At 39.4% G+C, this 23,752-nt stretch overlaps 1 protein-coding gene and 1 long non-coding RNA gene across 5 annotated transcripts; both read left to right on the plus strand.

Annotated features, from left to right (window-relative positions):
* Positions 1-3,717: 3,717 nt before the first annotated feature.
* LOC119916577 lies at positions 3,718-7,883 on the plus strand. The gene is made up of 3 exons (XR_005447113.1): positions 3,718-3,907; positions 6,985-7,062; positions 7,812-7,883. It is a non-coding gene; the product is annotated as an uncharacterized LOC119916577 (long non-coding RNA).
* A 1,912-nt stretch (positions 7,884-9,795) lies between these two features.
* On the plus strand, positions 9,796-19,831 carry LOC119916576 (5-hydroxytryptamine receptor 3A-like). 4 transcript variants are annotated; one of them, XR_005447112.1, is made up of 8 exons: positions 9,796-13,331; positions 13,485-13,594; positions 14,212-14,381; positions 14,531-14,691; positions 15,609-15,819; positions 15,897-16,076; positions 17,141-17,353; positions 18,339-18,472. XR_005447112.1 is itself a non-coding variant. In XM_038736627.1 (8 exons), the coding sequence occupies exons 1-8, from the start codon at positions 13,329-13,331 to the stop codon at positions 18,576-18,578; spliced, it is 1,158 nt and encodes a 385-aa protein (XP_038592555.1). In that variant the 5' UTR covers positions 9,796-13,328; the 3' UTR covers positions 18,579-19,831. The 4 variants fall into 4 exon arrangements, 3 of the variants coding, with proteins under 3 accessions (XP_038592555.1, XP_038592556.1, XP_038592557.1); XM_038736627.1 differs by lacking the exon at positions 17,141-17,353 and adding an exon at positions 16,271-16,353 and having other exon boundaries at positions 18,339-19,831; XM_038736628.1 differs by lacking the exon at positions 17,141-17,353 and adding an exon at positions 16,271-16,353 and having other exon boundaries at positions 9,796-13,594; positions 18,339-19,831.
* The last annotated feature ends 3,921 nt before the right edge of the window (positions 19,832-23,752 follow it).

The raw sequence follows: 23,752 nt of genomic DNA on the forward strand, positions 1-23,752 counted from the left end.
TTTGGATGTGTGCACATTCTTCTGTGTTTAAACTAGACTTAAAAACAGAGCAGCCAACAAGGTACTCCTCAAAAACTATTTAGGCTTGTACTGAGTGTATCTTAAAGTAGCTCCATCCCTTCATAACTGATCTGCTGGAAGGGGCATCCCTCCTGAGTAGTGACGGAAGTGGAGGAGGACACATAAATGCAAGATGCACTGGATGACCCAGGTACTACTTTGGATTCCCTCGTTTGAAAAGAGAGTAAAGCAAATACATTCCACTTGTGTTTGAACATTTACTTAAACAGTCTCCTCACTTAACGAGGCTGCTGATGAATCAAAAGAAAAATGACTTGTTTTACGTGAAATAAGCGTTACACTGAAAGATCAACTTAATAAATAGTGTTATAATTTTGTGCAACGCATCACATCCACACACTGGCGCACAGCGTTTGGCTCAATAAGGCAACTAATACGTGATGTGATAACAGTATATGAAACTATGCACTCATAATTGCTTGACTGAAGCATCGATAACGGCATCAATTTAAATGTAATTTGTTCAACTGTTCACCTTATTTATGAGAATAAATTGCACTGCATTCTTTTGCAAAAAACAATATCTCCTTTGTGTTTATTATACTTAATCATGGTTCTTTTTGTGTTCACTGCAAATGATCTTATATGATGCCTTTTTATAGCGACCCGGACGGGTCTGTCTGTCTGCCTGATCGTCAGGAAAGCCAGGTGGCAGCGAAACAGGCAGGAGCCTTGGAGAGAGCAGCTTGCTGGGTCTTAATGCTTGGAGCAAACTGACAGTCAGTCCACAACTCCTAACAGGTAACACATCCAAAAACATGTCCATCTCAAATTTAAAGTCTGCTGGGTCCATTCTGTGGTGACATCCTACTGTCATGGTAAATGACTGAGTGCAGTCAGAGAGCTGAGGTGGACCCAAAGGCAGACCAAAAGGCGAGAGCATGCAGTTAAAATACAATACAAATATTTATTAAAGCAAACTAAACAGTCTTACGTGAAGGCACAGGCAAAAAGTCCAAACAAAGCTACGTATCCAAATGAAAGAGTGTCCAAGGAAACAGGGTAATCCAAAAACAGAGAACAAGGTAATAATCCGCAAGATAAATCCAGGAAACACAGAGAACAAAGCACAGCTAAACACTCAACATAAGACTACAAGGACGTCACAAACAGTGAACACAACTGAGGGCAATATATACACAGGCAAACAAGCAGGGAGCTGAAACACATCAGGTAATCAACAACAGGAACAAAGTTAGACAAGGATACCTGTGAATAGAATACTACAAAATAAAACAGGAAGTAAGGCACACAGGAACACACCAGGACAGATCTATCAAAGTAAAACACAAAACATGGAAAGACAGCAAAATCAGGGCAGGGAACCGAGAAAGGACCAAACAGGAGACAGGACTACACTAAAACATGGAGACATAGGACTAAGGACTCAAAAACGTGCTGATAAACATAAGTTTAAACTAAGCTACAAAATCCTAAACAAGACAAGATCAAATAATGAAACAGAAATACACAGACCAGGAATCACACTAACATGAACAAAAGCACAGAACTAAGAACTGAGGCAAGGAACTAAAATGCAGGACTAAGAACTAAGATAAGAGACAAGACAGATACTAAACATGTGAATGAATAAAATAATAAACAAGGCTACACAAAGAAACACAGAACCAAAAACAGACTTAAACATGAACACAAACCACACTCATAAATTATATAAGTTTTATTGGCCTATACCACTCAGAGGTAATATTTAGATTTATTTTACACAATAGTATCTTTTACAAACATTTTGCCGTTTCTCATTTCTCCAGTTTATGTGCGTACGCATGTCTCAGAGTTTGCGTGGAGGACCGCACATTCTCCCGTCAAGTTAGTTTTGTATAGATCACAACCTTTGCTTGGGAAGTGGCGTACGCACATTTCCAGCACTGTGAAGAAATGCAAAAAGCTCGTTAGGTAAAACCTCGTACTATCACATGCATATAATAGCCCACTGAAAATTAAAATTTGCATAAAAGTAGCTGAGCTATTAGACGGCGCTACCGTATCATATTTTGAGAAATTATTCCAACTGGGTGCACAGCTGGCTGCAGTGGCCAACAAGCTTCCACGCCACACCCCACTTCCACGACATTCTGGCTGAGAAACGAGCCACTCTTGCCATGGAAAAAGCACAATACAGCTATTTGCATTCCCAGTGCACTCACAAGAACACGATTTTATTTTATTATTATTATATTATTATTTTATTATTGTATAAGTAAGCACATTGTGAGCAATGTACAATCCTGAGTCAAATTCCTCGTATGTGTACACATACCTGGCAATAAAACTGATTCTGATTCTGATTTTCATGTGGGGGAGTAGGAACATCAACCACCTAAACAACATTAGGTAAATTGCACTTGGAGCATTTCTGGGGCTTGAATGGCTATTCTCTTGCCCGAATTATCTGTACAAAGGTCATCAACCACTGCATTAGAAAATGTCATATATATTTATATGGTAAAAAGCCTGTGTACATAAAAAGTTCAGCTAAGAATTCTTAGCAGGTTTAGAGACAAACATTCAGTCACCAAAAAACTCAGACATTGAATGTTGCTTGTGCCACTTATGGAAAGCAAAAGCTACTTATTTTAGGCTTTGTAGACAAACACAAATATTCAGAGATATAAATCAATAAACGATCAGACACATTAATGTCCCCCTCAGGATGAATTATAATAACTTTGGTGATCCCCTGATTTTTTCTCCACTGCTACGATTAGGTCAAAATTCATCCAATAATTTTGGTTTATGACCAAATACACGATCCATTTCTAGATAAAGTTTGGATACATTCTGTTTTTCCAGCCCTGTGGCTCTATTTATGACAATGCCTGTCCATTGACGCGCCACTTTGGTTCAGACTGAAATAATAAGTATTGGCATTCATGGTCCCCAGAGAATGAACCCTAATGACCTCATCTATACTTTGTGTTAAGTGCTAATTAGCAAATGTTAGCATGCTAACATGCTAAACTAAGATGCAGAGCATATTAAACATTATACCTGTTACACATCAGCATGGTAACATTGTCATTGTGTGGATTTTAGTATGCTGATTTTAGAATTTAACTTAAGGTACATTAGTCTTATTTCCTAAGAAGCCGTTTGCTGGCCTCTTCTCCATAGCAATGGTGGCTGAGACTCATGAGTATCGTCATATGTAGAAGGACCCTTTAAACCAAAATGGACAAAAAAGACACCAAGTTAATAATTAACACTACTGACCATGTATTAAATTCATAGTACTGTTAAATCATTTCAAAGACTGCCGCTTTATGGGTAAAAATGCTTCCAGAACAGTGTTTCCTTTCACTTCACATCTGTATCAAAAGCAGCGATTGTAAGTAACACAATGTTTGGCAAAAGAGGGCACGAAATGACGTGTGCCCTGGAATGGAAGGGAAAGCTTGGTGCAGTAACCAGTCACACCTGAGAACAGTTATACATTTGTTGTAAATAAATGTAAATTGTAGTTTGCTTGTTTGTATACTTGACATAAAACTCCTTTCAGAGTTCCTACATTGTACTTCTAACTAAACAACAATAGCAGTTGAAGTGAGAAGTTAACTGCTTTTGGTTTGATAGCAAAATTGTTCTGCCAACAGGCAGCTAAGTGTCGGGGGCGTTGGCAGTTTGTTGCAGCTTTATTGCATTAAGTTTGTTTCTTTCATTAGACAAAAAAAAGTCAGTCATTACATTTGCCCAGCCCTCTTTTAGTACAAGGCTGTGATTTTACTGCTGCAACAAACATTTCCAGACAACAGAGAAAGGACAGTCATGATGCTTGCAGTTTTCCTCTTTCTGCTCACCCTCACAGGTAAGCTGGGATAATTCTGTATGATGCATGCAGGTGTAACCTGAGAACAGTTCTGCAGTATGGATAAACCTATAATTTCCTGGTTATTAACCACTGCTTGTTAATATATTAAAACACTGTTTATTTTTAACATCATCACAGAAACAACATAAACCATTTACCAGCTTCCAGTGTGGAAGGTGTACTGTTGACAAACTTGAATTCCAGGGTTTTCAGAGTTGATTATTGGTTCAGTTCACACAATTATAGTAAAACTTAACTGGTATCTGTCCACACAGAATATTTGGGTTTGTCTGTGTGAATTTTATTTTGCCACCCCTATACAATGAAGGTGAATGGAGTATTTGTGCTTGAATAATTAAACTAAATATACTGTGAAAATGTCTTTCCAAAAACTGCTCACATTGTGGTATTTGGATAATTCAGAGTAACTGGGACACTGTTCCTGGAATTGTTGCCGTTGATTTTTTTAAATTGCCATTGCAATTTAGCTCCACAAACAAAATGCCATTCCCTCCATTGTTTTAGGGTAGAGACAAAAAATGTGAAGATGGACCTTTTAAAAAAACAATTAAAAAAACAAACCACAACCATTTGCCGAGCTAAATCTCACCAGAGATAAGATTCATACGATATCAGAATTGTTTTTTGAGAGCTTTTGCTAACAGTTTTAACAACAACTGCTCCCATTGAATTGGCTTGAGTCATGGTAAATCAAAGTGAACACTAGGAAACTTCAGAACTGCTTTTAACCTGATGGGATCTCTACCTGTCAGCACCCGTGACTGGTCATAATACATACTAGTATGACCGTCCTCCGCACATCATAATATCACAACTACCCCTCATTGTTGATTCTATGTTATAAATAACTAATAAATTGTGTTAACACTTAATCATTCTGTGTAAGAAAGCAGGAGATGTGTGTGCAGGGAAATCATATTGAAAATTTAAAAAGACCTGTACACTATTTTCTGTCAGGAGGAATTACCTCCAATTACACAGAGCCACTAAAGCTTCTTGATGATCAACAGAACTTCAATCGGAGCTCTGAAGAAAGTATGTAGAGGAAACAAACACTCCAGAAGTACTCCGTAATTATATGCATGAATATGTATTCCTGTTGCTTTAATTATGGAAACCTTGAAACTGAAGACAATGTTCTGTTTTGATCTATTTTGGATGTTTTTTAAAGCAGTTTTTGTGCGTAATACTGGTATAAACAGTAAACAGAAAAAGTACTTCAACAAAGTATACATGGTCTGTTGTGACTGCATGACAATTGGCCTGGGCTGATGTTAAGATTCCCAGCCTGAATTATTATTCTACTCCATCCCTAGGTTGAGTTGAGCCGAAAATTGCACTCTTGTCTTTGATTTGAACAACATGCATTTGGACGTGTACCAGATGTACCCTATTTAGACTTAAATGACTGCAAAAATGCTCACATATAATAAAACTATTATAGATTAGATTAGTTATTTCCTGTGTCTTTCCTAGTGTGTGCTGTCAGCTTTGTTTCCTGTCTTTGTGTTCCTTAATTGATTGTTTACACCTGCCCTAATGTGTGTTATCTGTGTTCAGTTCCCTCCCTATGTTTTATAATTTGCTTGGTTCCGTTCGTCCTTATCATTTTGTATTGCTTCCTTCCCCGTGAAGTGTCTCTGCCCGTTTGAATAGTGTATGTATCTTGGGGAGTGGTTTTTTTGTGTTTCCTGTACTACTTTTGATTTGGATTGAGTTTCTGTTTGCCCCGAGGCTCTGGAACAGCCTGCCTGAGGAAATCAGGTCAGCTGACTCACTTCTTAAAACATACTGTCTTATTCCGATATCCGATCTTATTTGACTTTATTTTACCACTTTTATTTTATTCTATTTTACTAATTTTATATTTATCTTAAACCGGTATTTTAGTCTTTTCAATGTTTTCTTGCATTATTGTCTTTTGGGTATTATTGTCTTTACACTTGTTAAAGCACTTTGTAACTTGTTTTTGAAAAGTGCTCTACAAATAAAGATTATTGTTATATTATTATTAATTAAACACTGTACACTGTACTCAATCCGCTGTAACGTCTGCATGTTGGGTCTGAATCCTTCTCTGTGGCTGCATTATCTACATCCATAACAGTACAAACTGACCAATATGGACCCAGTGGATATTAAAGTGTTGTCGGGGGATGGACATGAGTTGGCCTCTACCTCGACACCTACTCCTGGTCCCCTGTCAGCGGCCCGCTCAACTACTGGTTCTTGTGTTTAGTCCTCACTACCTCCACCCTGGCTTGTGTGACCCATCCTGGTTCATGTTGAACTCATGTTTGTCTTTGGACTTGTGGTGGAGGTTGTGTTTCTTGTCTCTCTCTTGTTCCTGTCTTTGTGTTCTCTAGACTCTCTCAGACTAGTGTTTTTAATTTTTTTTATTAAGAACACACACATTAAGTCAGAGTTTCAGAGTTGAAATTTATTGTGTCTGTGTATGTGGATAATTCAGAGTAGATGGGACACTGTTCCTGAAAAAATTGCTGTTGAGTTTTTTTATTGAAATTTTACAGTATTGTGGGCTCCACAAACAAAATCCCATTCACCTCCATTGTTATAGCGTAGAGGCAAACATTTTGGATATTGACATCTCAAAAGCAGTTAAAACCACAACTACCTGCATAGCTAAATCCCACCAGAGATAAAAGATAAATTGGTTCTCTTTCCCAATTTTCTTTTTAGAATGACATGTTTTAGAATGTCAAATAATAAGATTCATTGGATTTCAAAATAGTTTTCTGTGAGAACTGTTGCTAACAGTTTTCAACAACACTTGAGTCAGGGTAAATGAAAGTTAAAACAAACATGTGACACAAGTAGACCATCAGCTGCTTTCAACCTGATCATCTTACATACTTACATACATACTAGTAAGTCTGTCCTCAGGACATGATAATGTCACAACTACCCTTCCCAAGATGATTCTATATTTTAAATATCTAAAACATTTTACACTTTATCATTCTGTGTTGGAAAGAAGATGTGTGCAAGTAAATCATACTTAACATAAAGACATGTGTCCTCTTTTCTGTCAGGTAGAAGTACATCCAATTACACAGAGCCACCGGAGCAACATGATGATCAACAGAACTTCAATCAGAGCTCTGAAAAAAGTATGTAGAGGAAACAAACACACCAAAAGTACCCAGTAATTATATGCATGAATATATATTCCTGTAGCCTGAATTATGGAAGTCTTGAAATTGAAAACACTGTTCTGTTTTGAACTATTTTGGATGTTTTTTTAAGCAGCTTTTGTGTGTAGTAATAAAACTACAAGAAATATTACTGTAATAAACAGTAAAAAGAAAGTATTTTTTCAAATTATACATGGTCTTTTGTAAATGCATGAGGATTGGCCTCGGTTGACCTTAAGATACCCGGAATAAATCATTATCCCAGTTTGGCCCTGGGTTGAGTAGAAAATTGCACGGCTGTCCTTGATTTGAACAACATGCATTTGGAAAACCTGTAACAGATGGATCTCAAATGGAAAACCTATTTAGACTTAAATGACTGCAAAATGCTCACATTGTGGATAAAAGTCGGCAGTCCTGCCAACACCCACCTCATAATGGCCATCATTAGTGACCACAATTTGTGGGTATTACTGCAGATATTTTTGAGCAGATGTTTTATTAAAGGTTAGAAAATACATTCAGAAGCAGTGGATCCCTGCCAATGAATGCATTTTTTTAAAATAAATTATAAGTAATTAGGAACACATACCATAAATCTGATGTACAGACAAACATTAATAGAAAGCACTTCATTTCCAGTTTAAAAGCTTGAGATTGATGTTGTTGATGTTTTCTTTTTCCTTTCAAGAGTAAGCTCTGAATGTATCTTGATATTTTTCCAGTAAATAGGGATTCCTCTGAGGGTAAATGTGGTTATCAGGATGTTTTGAACCACCTGAACCTGACCAAAAAAATGATCTGTACAACATGGCCCGGCCTGTTAAACACTACAGTACAACTACAGTCATACAATTCCAAATGCTGCTGCATAGCATCCTAGATGTGGTAAGTTTTAAATTAAGCTTTACATTTTCTGTCATTTTTTTCTTTTTAATGGTAATGATTATTTCCTCTGCAAAGGACAGTAATTTTTATTTTTTTTTAATAATTATGCAAGTATTACTAGTGATCAGTTAGTTAAAAATCGCTCAATTATCTTAAATCAATCAGTCTCATATCTAAAGGGTCAATTCTCTTGGCAGGGACGTAGAAATAGGCAACACACACAGTTCTTGATTATATTACAGTGAATTTATTCTCTAACTAATGTGATATAAACGGGTAAATAAACAATGGCGGCACAATGAGCCTGGAGGTGCAATTGTGGGAAGCATTTGACTCATACGGCAGAGGGGAACTAATGAAAGTAAGCTAACGCTATGAGTTTAGGAGTTAAAAGGAAATCTCTGACCACAGAATGTTGGTTAGGTCTTACGGCTTGTCGACGGCCTGCTTTGGCCTGTTGCACGGGTCCCACGCTAGCTGCCCGATCCTGGCTTTTTGCTAGGGAGTCTCCGGGGTTCTCTGTGTCTGACTGAAGAAAACGCCGTCCTCCATCTGGCAATTCGGCTGTTTTCAGGTTTCCTTCGTTGCCGCTGGCGAGACCACATGGCTTGGTCTGACCTCGGTGAAGTTGGCTCGATGAAAAAGCTTAAAAATGGAACTTGGTCGTTCCTGAATTAGTCCAGTAACGGACTGATAACTTTAACAAAACAAAAGAAAGAAAGAAAATAAAACAAACTGAGTGGCAGATCGATGTCGCGGCACTTCGCGTGTGTAGCTTCAAACGAACAAACGGCTGGCCGAACTCTTAGGCCGTTGCCTGGCAAGGCACGCCGGACGCGTGCCGAAGCGTCCAGAGGGCAGATAGCCGAGAGGGAGAGAGAGAAGAGAGTAGAGTGAACGACGTTGCGTGTCGCTCTTTTGTTGCCTGGGGCGTGGTTCCCCAGAGGGCGTTTCAGGTTTCCCGAGGGACTGCCTTTCTAAACTTAATGTCTAAAAGAAAAGAAATCTATTTGCGCGTATTATAATCAAATATTTTCCACAATCGAACCTCAATGGTCAAACGGTTGTACTGTTCTAAGTTAAGCATTTGGTAACAGGAAACAATTGTCACATTATTGGTCAGGATTTATACATTTAACGGCATTTCCAACGAGGGTATATAAGACTTATTTTGTCCACTTGGGGGAGCTCAGGTTACATGAGGAAAGCTTAGATTAATCCAAGATCATCTCTCCTTAGGAACCGGGGAATTATTGTTGATTCATCCTTAAATTCAAGCTGGCGGTTAAGAGTATAGTAAAACATTTCTTTATCATCATTTCTAAAGGAATTTTGTAAGAAAGTATTATGAACAAGCATTGATTACATTAGATGAGGGAGTGTCTTGCTGAAAATAAAAAACACTGTAAAAGTAACTTATTTAGATTCTTTTCAGCACTAATATCAACAACAGATAGTAACAACATGTTAACATAACTACTCAAATAGAGGCAAAGTATCAGGTAACTAGCTTTGAGTCTTTGGAGACTGCAGTCTTTGGTTATTTAAAGTTCGGCTGTCCTGGATTATGTCACACTTAGGTGAGACAAGGAGTATCCCTTTGATGGGGTAATAAAACACAGAGCAAGGTCAGTTGCCACTGTTACATGTGTGTGTGTGTGTGGGGGGGGGGGGGGGGGGCAGTTTTGATAGGCTGTTCAGGGAAATTCTAATCGCTGGTTCGTGTCCCTTTGTCAGTTTAACAGTCAGGCCCCGCGTTATCAGCTTCGGAATCAAAAGGGTGCCAGTTTTATGGTCAGGGATAGCACTTAGAGAAAGCAACTTTCACCCCCCCTTCTTCTCTGGGAGAGGATAGAGGAATTTGGAGTAGCTCCAAATTTATTCAATATAAAATGCACAAATCCACACCGTTGTTCACTACATTTTGTTTGCATGCTCCTGTTCCATGCTCTCTGTTGTATTTTGTTACATTTGTCCTCGTGTATTGTCGCCAGCTCTATTGCCTGTTTTACTCTGAAGTTATTGCTGTCTGGATTACATGTTTAGCTTTGTTTCCTGTTGTTTGATCATTCCTGATCTGATTCACCTGTTCACTTTCTCCCTGCTCATTTACCCCTGTATTTAATGTGCTCATTTCTGTTCAGTCCTTTTTGTCCTCGCCGAATGTTGAATGTTCTGTCCTGCCTCTGTGTTTTGAATTACTCTGTGCTGTTTCTGGAATTACTACTTTTGGATTCTGCTTTTGTTGGACATCTGTCGTGCTTCAATGCAAGCCTGTATAGTTAGTTATTTTTTTTTATAAATCACAAGAACTGCATCCTGCATGTTTTGTCGGTGTCTGCATTTGCGTCAACACTCTCACTTTACCTGCATCTGCATCAGCCAAACCTGACACTTTCTGTCTCTAGGAAATAGCCATATACTAGCACTCAAAAGCTCTCAACTTCTTCTGCCTAATCATTTTTTATATGTAACCAAACTAACTGCCAGCGATATAAATGGATGCTTTACAATCCTAAATAATGATACAAATTGCAATGTGTATGTCAAAAGAATACCAAACCAGATGTACCATTCAGCCAACACATGCTCACACCGGTCTCCTGATTGAAAGCCCAGGTTCTGGCCCTCCATCCACTGCAACTGCCTCTTTACTCAGTCTTTTCTATTAAATATCATATACCTAAGTTACCGTCCAAAACTGAAGATACAGGCCGTTCCCTACTGCATTGACCTTTGACACTATGGGGATCCCCAGTGCGTTTCAAACTGACGCTGACGGGTCTTGACCATGCATTCATATGTGATGACTTGGGAGTGAGAACAAGTTGATTCAGCACTATATTGAGTGCTTGTTAGCCTGTTTGTTCTGCCTACAGACTTTGTCATGACTTGCTGTCGCAGTCTGGTTGGTTGATACACAATTATTAGTGCCTGTTAGTGTTGGTGATTGTTCTGCATTATTTTTATCATCTCCAGGTAATTATTTCTGCTACTATCATAGTAGATTTTTGTTTAATTACTGTAAAAACAAAACACATGTAGCATCAACAGAATTATCTCAGTCAGTAAAGTAAAACACTATTTGATTTCATTTTTGATCAACTTTACATAGCCTACAGCTTGTTCTACAGCTCTCATGTTTTGAGAAGATAATGAAGTAAATTGCTTTACTTACACTTGATACTCTCATATCCTGTTAGTGTGAACTGGTGGATTTAGTTTAAGACCTGGTGGAGCTCAAAGCCATGTGGAAAGGAGCCAACAGTGACACAGAGAGGCATCCATAGTGGTCCAGCCCTCATCGCTGGCCTCCTGCAGGTTTCTGCCCTTGCTCTTGGCTCCCTGGTCAACCCCCTGACTTGCTCTGCTGGCTAAACCCCCAAGCTGCCCTCCTGACCTGCTCAGCCTGACGTGTAGACCTCCGGGTCATCTCCCAGAACTGTCATGGTTTTGGCGTTTTTCCTGTTGTATTCTTTTTAAACTCTTCCTAGTGTGTGTTAATGTTTATCATGTATTCTCAGTTAGGTTTTGTTAGTATGCTCCTCTTCCATGGTGTTACTCAGTGTTCGGAGTAACGCTTTACAAAAGTAACGCAATTACAGCAACATATTGCTTTTTGCTGTAACGCAATAATATAATGCAATACTAAAAGAAAATCAGTAATTTTATACCTGTGAGGGACCAGGCAGTTAGGCATGAGGAGTCAAGAGGGAAATTCAAAGAAGGGTTTTTATTTACCAAAAAATCATTACAATAAAAGATAAAGTTTCGGGCCCATAAAAGAGGTCAAATAAACAAACGGTAACTAAAGCTCTGAACATAAGAGACTCAAAAATACAACTGACCTCCTATACAAGAAACAAAGGGGACTTATATTGGCTGATCAGACCAGTTTTGACACACATGGAAAGACTAACAACCACAACGCTACTACATAACTACAAAACCTACCTAAAAACTTATTCTAAAAGAAATGAACATTTAATTAACCTTTACTCAAAATACTCAAATATAATATAAATCTAAACCCCAAAATATTTAAGGAGAGAATAAAACCACCCCCCAGACATAGCAAGCAGTGGTAGTGTCCAATTAGGCCACCTCCCCTATAAAGCTACTCCTGCTCCAAGCACCAACACTTTAGCAGACTTCCTGGATCTCTCCTGGGTGTGGCATCCAACACTGGTAAACTCAGAAACAAAATTATAACAAAATGACAATCCAAAAGTAACTAATGGTGCGCACTCCAAAAAGATGCTTCTGTATAGTCAACTAAATAATGTTGTGAATGTGAAATGAACTAAGTGTCCTGTAAGTTTATTTGTAACCAAATAAATATTTGCAACAAATATCTAATGTGTATGAAGAAGGTATATAAACTAATCCTAAAGAACACAGCATAAACTCATGAGGTTAGTGCTCTTCATCTGGTTGTGAGGCCACGGCTGTGGCCATCACAATACCCATTACAAACAATTTTAATTCAATTTTAACCCAAAATTAAGATGGTTTTGTTTGTTTAATAATTCACAAACACAGAAACATTTTGCCTGCAAAAAACAGAACTATGAGTAAAAGAGTAATGTTATTTCCTGTTTTTAGAGTTTTTTGCAAACATTTCTTAGCTTATTATTCTGAAATAATTTCGCAGATCAAAATTTCCTCAACAAACTTTTATCAGCTTGGTCCAGATTTTGGTGCTGATTGGACTTACTGCTGGTGAGGAGTTGATTAAAATAGGTTTTTCAGTTTTTGTGGAAAAAAATAAAATAAAATCTAGGCGGTGGAAGTGGGCGTGGCCTATAGCGGGAGATTCAGCTCAATCCCCTGAACACATGTGGATATAAGGTTTTTGAAATGCGCCTTTGTATGCAGGAGTTCGAAGCCCAAACGCAATTATCTTGCTTATAGCGCCGTCTAGAGGTAGAAGTGTGTGAATTGTTGCACATGAGGTACTCGCGTGGGTTTGGACCTACCCTATGAGTTTGGCATCTGTAGCACTTGCCGTCTAGGCTGCAGTATCACTTTAAGCGGCGGAAGAATAATAAAAATCTTTAGGATTACAATAGGGTTCCCATGCCCGTCTCGGGCTTGGATCCCTAATTAACAAATTTGGAGCACTGTGTGGCCTTTTGGGGTTTTGTGCTTAGATTTGATGTGTATTAACTAAACTTGCGTTGTGTTGAAGACAGATTTGTGTGAACTGTTTTTTATATTAAAAACCAGCACAGCGCTTTGTTTTATCAGTTTTGCTGTGTGTATGGTCAGCTTATGATGATAGTTGTGCTGTGGAAAAGATTTTCACACATACTGTGTTTGACCAGACTTTCATTCCTTATGTTTGGATTTATATGGTGAGTTCTCTCTTATATGGACAGATCTTTTTGATCATTCTCACCTGCCTATCTTTAGTGGAAACTCCTTTTTTTTTTTCTCTCTAAATTGCATCTATTCTCTCTTTCTCTCTTTCATTCTTTATCTCCTCCCTCCCTTGTTTACCCGTGTAGGCTTGGGAAAATGAACACATTAAGTGGCATCCAGAACATTTTTGTGGACTTTATTATTTATCAGTTCCTACTGAAGCATTGTGGATGCCAGATATAACTATTGAAGAGATGTAAGTTTTAATGTACTGTATTTGCATGTCACAAATCTGCAGACTCACAACAGTAACTGGTGATATAGTCTCATATTACTGTTTAGAAATGGCACAAAAACTCAAGCATTTGGATACCAAATATTAATGCAATCACATTTTCAATGCAGTGTTTATTTAAAATATGTATTACAAATATGTAAATTTAGGTGATTGTAGTTGTCTTTACACCTAATCCAGTGCAAGGCAAACTCAACTTCTCTGTGTTACACTTTAATGAACCCTTTATATCTACATAGGGAGCATGTCCTTTCCCATGGAGTCTGTCATGTCACTGCCATTTTTCCATAGTAGCCCTGAACGGACAAAACAAACACTGACTTGTGGCTTATGTATTTGTGTTGTGGCTTTTGTATGACACCTCTGGGCCACCATACATGTACCCAATAAGTACAGTAATTCAGTATGAATAAAACATTTACAAAAATGTTAGTACAGGCAGATAACATTTTCTATATTTATAGAAAAATAAGTTTAAGACTTAAAATAATAATTTGCGTCATGCTGTAGATTTGTTTTAAGGTATAATTTAATTTGAAACATAAAGCTTTTGTCATTGTGTGTGATTTCTCATACAGGACAGAGATGGATAAGGCTCCTCCGAGTCCTTTTCTCAGAGTTTTTTATTCCGGTACGGTCAGACGTCTGAATGATATGGTGTTGGTTAGCACTTGCAAGATGCAAGTTTACAAATTCCCGTTTGACATTCAGAGCTGTGACCTATCTTTCAAGTCTGTCATGCACTCTGGTGAGCCTGTAATCTGTTATGTTCTTGTATGTCTTGTTGTAATGTCTTAACTGTTGTCACATGAGCACACACCAGAAGATGCCATATTTATACATTCCTTTGTTGAGCTGCTGAAGAAACCTCAGTTTTACTTTTATCTCCCAACACAGTCGAGGAAATACAGCTTCATGAACTTTTAGGCCCTTCAGAAGTCCTAAGGTGGTCACACAAGTTGATGCGGACCCAGTACGAGTGGCTGTTCATCAACATGAGCATCACCAACAAAAATGTCAGCACTCTTGGCATTGAACAAAGCATGATTGTTTACACTGTAAGTATTTCTCAATACAAACATCCAGAGCTTGAAACTATTTTCCATCTCTCCTGACCACAAAGCTCCACCCAGAGGGTGGAAGGTGGAATTCCTGGTACAGGGTAGGATGGGTTGGCCAAGATGGAGGTGGCCTTTCTGACCAATGGCCTGTACCACAATGTGAGTTCAACACACCAGGATATCTTTTAGTTATCTGGCTTACCTAACCCTAACAATCGCGGTCAGAATAAGTGATGCCACAAAGCTGGTTATCAACTCGTTAACTCAACCCAGGGTTTCCCAATCCAGCTGTGAGCGTGTTCACATAAAAGAGGCAGTGTTAGCTGCAGATGACCAATTATAGCCTCTGTCTGAAACATGCTGTAGATGCTGTCTTCTGATTGGCCATTGTCTTCTGTGTTTACCAAGTTGGCAGGAGGATGCCATTCTGCGCTTGGAGCTAATGACCATATATAGAAATCTGGTGTTCAGAACAGGGATTTCTTTTAAATACCTTTACCTCATTATTTGAAGTTTGACACCTGTCATTTTAACATTGTAAATATGCCACAAAATGGAATGGAAAAGCATGATAGGTCCCCTTTAAACATTTACAAAATTAACTAACATGATCAACTCTGACATGTAAAAGACAATTTTTGCCATTTTGATTTGCTCCTTGTGCACTATTTCTGTTTTTGGTCTCTACAAGCTACTTAGAAAAATATCTGGCTGCTGCTAAATGCTTCACTATGTTTGCCACCTAGTTGCTAGATGTGTCTGTCTGCTGCTTGTTACTGTGAAGGTAATGTACATTAAGTAAATCCCTTGCAATAACCTAAAGAACAAATGAGACGGGCAGGGAAACATACTGCAAGCTGAAAAGTATAGGAGTAGGCAGATTAACCACCTGACCCTTAAAAATTATTTCACAGATCACCATGAAGAGGCGGTCTCTCCTGCACATTGTCAACTTCATGCTTCCTGTCCTGTTCTTCTTGTGTCTGGACTTGGCCTCCTTCCTGATCTCAGACAGAGGGGGCGAGAAGCTCAGCTTCAAGGTCACTGTGCTGCTTGCTGTCACTGTGTTACAACTTATTCTGAATGAAATTCTGCCTGCCACGTCAGACAAGATTCCACTTATAGGTAAAGGAGCTCAGAGTACAGAGCACATGCTGACTCAGTGTTATTTGTCCATTAATGATGCTGCCTCCTCCCTTTAGTGACTTACTGTATTGGGAGTTTTGCATTGATGATGCTCAGCCTCCTGGAGACGATTTTGGTGATGCATCTGATGGACAAAGACTCTGCATCCCAAGACAATGAGGCAAACAAAGACCAAAGCCTGAGTGAGGACTGTGGGGACAAACATGGCAGTGTCAACTTACACAGCTGTTTGAGAGGTGAGATTAAGCATAGATTTCTACTTGTTTTTCAGTTTACTACCGTTATTACTGATCTTTATAGAAAGTAAAATAATATTAAGTTGTACGCCTTTAGGATTTGAGTACTCACTGACACATTTACAACTTAACACACTGGTTAATTATATTATTTTGAATATACAACCATCTTTGTGTGAAACATATCCTTTCAGACAAGAAATGGACTCAAAGTGGGTCTGCCTGTGACGTGTCTACTGTTAAATCTCAATCTGAACTGCTGTCAGTGGCCAAAGAGGTTAGCACACAAAGGTTTTCCCTTTAAGTGGTTGGTTCACCCAAATTAAAGGAGACTTAATGAGGAAATAATGAGGTGAAAGTATTGAAAATAAATCCTTGTGAGCAAAAACCTCAGATTTCCTTCTGAACACTTGACGACATACAACATTGCTTGCCAGCAAGGTGAATCTGTAAATGTTTTATGCTAGAAATGTATAGTATGGTTCCCCAGCATTGAGAAACATCTTGATACTAACTTGCATATGTTGGACAATTAACATAATTAGCTAAAGCGCAAAGTAGGGGAGAGCCGGGACGATTGAAACTCAGCGATTTTCTTGGAGCCCATACAAGTCTGATATGCCAAACTACCTCAGCACATACAGAACACAGTACTTAACAGAACAGGGAAAAATCAGGTGGATACACCACACTTTCACGGAGTTATACGAAAGAAGCTGTTTTCAATCACGGAAAGTAAATTCACTCAAGCGATCTTTTTTTTTTGAATGACGAGTTGGGTTTATTGTTCCATGTGCCATGGTCGTGATCACATAAAACATTAGTTAGTACTTTAACACATCCTAAAGTTTTAAAAAAACTATTTAAATGTATGTCGTTGTGTTTCATCCGTCCCGCACAGTAGGGACAAATGAAACAATGCGCACCTTTCCTTCAAAGTGATATTATACTGAAGCCCATCGGGGGTGTTTGGGCCGCTTGGTCAGAGGACTCAAGCCCTGCAAGTCCGCCGTGAAGCTAACTGGCTTAGCCCAGCTAGCATAGTCATCCTCCTCCTCCTGCAGGGCCGCGAAGGCGTCGACCCGCCGTCGCTTCTCCTCCAAGGGCAGCTGTGCGCAGTAGGGGCACGAGGCCCGGGGATTCAGAGCCAGGCCAGCGTGCTGAGGACCGAGGCAGGTCTCGCAGCGGGCGTGGAGATCAAACCCCATGATGTAGCCGGCGTGGCAGGACGGGCAGAGGCGGACTCCTTCCGAGCGGCGGACCTCAACGGTAGAACGGTGAGTAGCCATAGGAAAAGCTCTTTAGTAGGAGAAATTGCTCTTTAGATGCTACTCTGCTCTCTGAAGTGACTGCTATGCAGCGGTGAAGAAAAAAGGGGAGCAGATCTCTTGTCTCGCCGGTAATATATACCTTATTTGCGGACCTGAGAGAGTCCCGTGCACGGCACATGGGCGCAAAAGAAATCTTCTGGACTACGCATGTGCGGGATGAACCCAATAGCGACAGCTCTTAGAGGGCGAAGCCTATACTCATAGAACAGAAACCAATTAATTGTTAAAATATGATGGAACGACAAATTCAAACTTAATTCACAGTAATTAATACAACAACAGTTAATGTTAGGCATTCCAATTTTTGGTATTTGTGGTAACAGTTAATGACTTACAATTGCTATTTATGCCAGAGGTCACACACCTCTGGAGCAACTGGGGTTAATGGTGCTTTCAGACCAAATGTGAAGCGGGCCCTTAATTCCTCTTGCACAAAACTGAAATAGGCTACTATGAAACAGCTTATTTATTTCACACAGAATATTACTTGTATAAAAAAGTATCAAATACACGTCATACGGTGCCAATATTCTACAAAGCCTGAGCAATAGGCATGTAGGGACAGTTGACCAAGCAGAGCAGGGAGAAGTTGGAGCGTGTGTGTGTGCGTATATCTGAGAGACCGCGCATCAGAGACTGTGCATCAGAGAGAGCTTGATATTGATGTCGGTCTCGGGTCAGGCTCACACTGAAAAATTGCAGACGTTGTCGGGCTAGGGCAGGGCTGGGCTTATCTTAAAACCAACCCAAAAACAATTTGCATGACATCAGATACCATAATAGTAAGTGAGATAATATGTTTGTTTGTAATTTGGTTGGACCAACCATTTTATTCCCAATATTATAAACACAAAAACTAAAGTGTTAAATATAGCAGCATGCAATCTTGTGTTCCATGATCTCATTAATTACCAGTTTACTATCTCTGCAGGGTAGCAGCAGCAAATTGACAGAGGAGTCCCATGACTCTGAAAAGGTCTCAGATGACCTGAGGGAGGTGTTGAAAACACTGACAGTGCTCCTCAACAGCAGGAAGGAAGAACAAAAGCCCGGCTACTGGACAAGAGTGGCTAAAAGAATCAACAAAGTTTTCTTCATTGTCTATGTCACTGTGGCCGGTCTGTTTTTTGCTTATATCTTTTTAAAGTGGTACAAGGCAGATGATCAGTAGTGCTACAGTTGATTGATTGAAGTCATTGTTCCATTTAACATGGACCTTAACACATTTGTTGTCTGTGTTCACCCCTGTAGTTGCAGAAAAAAATCTACCCCATGTTGCTTTATGTATGCCATTGAGGGTTCACAGTTGCTATGAACCAACTACATGGAACTACAGGGAAATTTGTTTTTGAAGACTGACAGCAACTTATGCTGCAGTTTACTGTGCTGATTACAAAACCTCTGCAATCAAATGATTACTATTGTTGTTAATGTCATTCTAAGTCAGCATTACTTTGTGCTATTCCACTGTGAACAGAAAGTTCTATCTCACACGGGCTCCGCTACGTATCGGTAGCGACGTCCTATTGGTCAGCTACATGCACGATAAAATTTCAGTGGGCAAGTGCGTGCATGTGATTGGAGGAGGTAGTACCCTAGAGTCCAGTAGAGGGCTCCGCCTGTGCTTATAGCACTAGGGTTACCATATCGTGACCCTCGTTTTATAGCACAGCGCAGTCTCAGTCAAGATCAGTTTTTCAGTTCACTTAAGTTTATAGCTGATCTTTTTTAAGCAAACCAAATTGGTATAACAGCTGACCCAAAATTTTGACCTGCAAATAAATGATTTTCTGACAGTGTTGATGGACAATTAATCAGGTGTTGTGACCCCCCTCAAACTGCACGTTTAACAACATCTGATCTGGCAGAAAGTCGGCCTGATTGTAATATTAGTCGGGAGCAAAAATCTGGCTTAATCCTAACAGTGTAAATATCATACAATGGATACATTTGATCTGGTATGGATTATTGAATTACATGTGTTGTAAATTTTTCTTACAAAGAAAAGCCTACTGATGTCTTCAGTCATGTGACTCTTGCCTTGCAGGTTGTAGTGGACCTTTGAGAGTCAAGTCTCCTATTCTAACAAATTGTTCTGATGCGGGGCTGGACTGGGACAAAAACTTGGCACTGGCATTTTTGGCCGAGGCGGCCCACCAAAATGTCGGACACCCACTCACAAATACACCATTGATCCATTTAGGGGTTCAGGTTTGGGGTGTGATGAAACACTGAGATGTAAAATTTGCACAACATTGTTGTCCATAACTACAAGACAAGAATATGTATTTAATAGGCCTGCTATTTCAAAAAATATTTATAGATGAAATGTTTGATAGGGGGGTCTGGGGGTCCACCCCTGCAAGATTTTTAGCATTAAACACTTCATTTCCTGCATTCTGGTATGGTAAAAAAAAAAGTGTTTATTTTTATAAAGGGAAGCACAAAATTCAGGTGGCCGGTGACAATTCACAATATAAAAATATAATAAAATATAATGCAGTAATCAGTAGCTTATTATTTTTAAGTTACTTTTACAACGCAAGGTTTTTTCTATATTTACATTGCACTGATGGTTTATTATTCTGCAAATAAACCTTTCTCATGGCATTTTTATTTGTTAATCAACATTTCTTGGTGCAAGCCATTTTTCAGAACATTTTTAACAAATGCTTTCAGAAAGTGGTGGCTACATGTCCCCTGCGTCCCCAGTGTCCCCACCCTCCCTACAGGTTGAGCTATTTCATGCTTACTGCTTCACCTCCACTCTCCTCCTGCTCTCTCTGTCACTCGGCCCTGTCACTTTATCCCTCTGTTTAGCTAACACATGCCTCCTCCTCTGCCTGGCATTGGCCACCACAGCTCTTTTACTCCTTTGCCCGGTGTGTCAAGTTACCAGTCCAGCCCTGATGGTACTCATGCCTTGAGAAATTTCTACACCGGGTTTTAACCAACTGATAAAAATGTGTTATTAACTGTTTCGATAAATGTAGTCCCTCAGCAGTGTTGTTTGCATGTTCTACACACTGCTACGTCTATGTCAAACACATATTCTGTATTAGCTTATGACACCAGTCTGTATTATACATTATTATTAGCCTTTGATATGTAATATGCACCATGTTTAGTGAGTTCATTTTAAACATAAAACATATTAAAATCAAAGTGTAGCTTCTTTAAAGGTGCTGTAAAATGGAAAACTGTATTTACCTTGGCGTGGTTGAATTAAAAGATTTCAGGAGCCACGTGGAACTGACATACTGTGAGCCTCAATCAACATTGTTTCCTCCTTCATGTTAAAAAATGTTCTTAGGTGTCTTAATTGATGTAACAGTGAAAGGTAAGACAGGTCTAGTTTAGAGTCATTAGCTGACCCTACAAGTGTTCACTGACCTTCCAGCTCTAGTTATTTCTCACATGTAACTGTCGTTGTTAGGGAGATGACGGTAAGACTGGTACGGTAGAGACAGTAGCTCAGGCAGCAGGCTAGCATATATCGTTGTTCTCTGGCAATCTTACAAGGTTGAGTCTTACAAGAATGTTTACAAGAACTCACTGGCTCCACAGATTAGTAATAGATTCCAATATGATGCAGCATTGGAGTCTAAACATCAGATAGATTAGTTGTTCTAGGTTAAGGGAAGCTAAAGATGACCTAATAGGGAAACCTACAGGCACTAGGGGAAAGAAAGGGACCAAAAGATGTAATGCTTCAGATTTGGTGTTGGTATTTGACGTGTCCACATGTTGTATGCTGGCACTATATCTCATTGGCTGGGCTCAATAAACCACGCTATGTTAAGTCTTCATCAGTCTCCAAAACTTCTTCACAAGAGTCAATATTTTGGGTGGAAACCATTATTTTCCAGCACTGTCTTAACCCTCTTGTGCATGGAGTTCACCAGAGCTTCACAGGTTGCCACTGGAGTCCTCTTCCACTCTTCCATAACGACATCACAGAGCTGGTGGATGTTAGAGACCTTGCGCTCTTCCACCTTCCATTTGAGGATGCCCCACAGATGCTCAATAGGGTTTAGGTCTGGAGACATGCTTGGCCAGTCCATCACCTTTACCCTCAGCTTCTTTAGCAAGGCAGTGGTCGTCTTGGAGGTGTGTTTGGGGTCGTTACCATGTTGGAATATTGCCCTGCAGCCCAGTCTCTGAAGGGAGGGGATTATGCTCTGCTTCAGTATGTCACAGTACATGTTGGCATTGATGGTTTCCTCAATGAACTGTAGCTCCCCAGTGCCGGCAGCACTCATGCAGCCCCAGACCAGACACTCCCACCACCATGCTTGACTGTAAGTAAGACACACTCTCATCAGGCCACAGGACATGGTTCCAGTAATCCATGTCCTTAGTTTGCTTGTCTTCAGCAAACTGTTTGCAGGTTTTCTTGTGCGTCATCTTTAGAAGAGGCTTCCTTCTGGGATGACAGCCATGCAGACCAATTTGACGTGTGCTGCGTATAGTCTGAGCACTGACAGGCTGACCCCCCACTGCTTCAACATCTGCAGCAATGCTGGTAGCACTATTTCCTAAAGACAACCTTTATGACGCTGAGCATGTGAACTCAACTTCTTTTGTCAACCATTGCGAGGCTTGTTCTCAGTGGAACCTGCCCTGTTGAACTGCTTGGTCTTGGCTACCATGCTGCAGCTGTTTCAGGGTCAGCCGTTCTTTTTTTCAAATCCTCAGAGAATTCTTTGCCATGAGGTGCCATGTTGAACTTCCAGTGACCAGCGAACACCAAATATAACACACCTGCTCCCCATTCACATCTGAGACCTTGTAACCCTAATGAGTCACATGACGCTGGGGAGGGAAAATGGCTAATTGGGCCCAATTTTCACTTTTTCACTTAGGGGTGTACTCACTTTTGTTGCCAGCAGTTTAGACATTAATGGCTGTGTGATGTGTTATTTTGAGGGGAAAGCAAATGTACATTGTTGTACACTCACTAATTTACATTGTAGCAAAGTGTCATTTGAAAAGATATAATCAAATAGGCCTATTTACAAAAATGTGAGGGGTGTACTCACTTTTGTGAGATACTGTACAAAAATATATGAGTACTCTCTAATTTCAATATTTTATTATCCAATGTCTGTTGGAGTGGTGTGAGTTTAATTAGTATAACCAGGGCTGTGTCACTTGCCTGTGATCAAAGATAGTGAGAGCAGCTGATGTTGTGGAGTATCCTGTAGCCAAATTCATGCTAAATGATGACTGATACAGACAAAAACTCTCCAACCTCTTACAACCAGAAGCTTTGGCTTTTTCACCCAGTGTTGAACAAAGTTACTTAGGCATATTCAGATCCTTGTTTCTTTTTTATCTTTTAATTAAAGTGCTAATAGGCCTACCTCGCTGTAAAAATACTCAAGTACTGCATTGAAAAAGTTAAGTAAAAGTATGTTATTAGGCTAAAAGCAGGAAAATGTAGAAGAAGTCTATTAAAAATAAAAGTAGCCTACTCAAAGCAGAAAGAAAATGTTCCATATGACTGTTATACTATTAGCCTTTATATCATATTATTAGATTATTATTCCTCATGCATTAATGTAGTTGGTTGTTGTTGAACAATTTTTTTAATCAGACTGCTGTTAATGATTATTTTTAGTATTAATCAGCTGATTATTTTCTCTATTAATCGATTGTAAAAGAAATTCTGAAAATAGTGAGAGAGCCCAATTCAGTTTCTGTCAAATAGCTGATAATAACTGATGTAGTACTAGCAGCTGGACTTGTATAAGCTGTTAAGTAATTAAAATTATATAAAAACATCATATTTAAACTCTCTAAAAGCCTATTTTTTTAAGTAACTAGTAATTGGGGCCAAATCTCTTTTTATTTTTGATAGGCTACATTTGTATTTTTGAAATAAAAGTATCAATAGTCTTTTATCAGATTTACCTGTTTTTATAATTTCTCTTTGTTCGGGTCAATTATAAACTATAGGTCAAATTTAACTGTTAGTAAAAACTTGAGACAGTTGACTGGGGCCGAGGGGCCGCTGCTGCAAATAGCCTATTTGAGTGGCTCCTCCTCTAACACGCGTCATCTCACTCCAAACTTTTGGTAAAACCTGAGAGCCCTGGTATAACTTAATTTATACCAAAGTCAGTGGCTTAAGCAATTCGAAATAGTGCAACCAACAACACTGCAAGTAAAGTAACTAACTTGTTGTTGCCATAGCTAAGCTGTGGGTTAGCATACTTACGCTCCAGCTGCTGCTGCAAAGCTAACATGCAGAGAGGATGAGACGGCCATGCCATGGCAAACTAAAAGAAAGCCGTCGGGGACAAGTAATTTAATGTTACCTGATACATAAATTCGTGGCTG

This window comes from Micropterus salmoides, unplaced genomic scaffold (assembly GCF_014851395.1).
Source record: "Micropterus salmoides isolate LMB-PRFRI ecotype aquatic unplaced genomic scaffold, ASM1485139v1 Ms_hic_scaffold_21, whole genome shotgun sequence".
NCBI classification, from domain to species: Eukaryota; Metazoa; Chordata; class Actinopteri; order Centrarchiformes; family Centrarchidae; genus Micropterus; species Micropterus salmoides.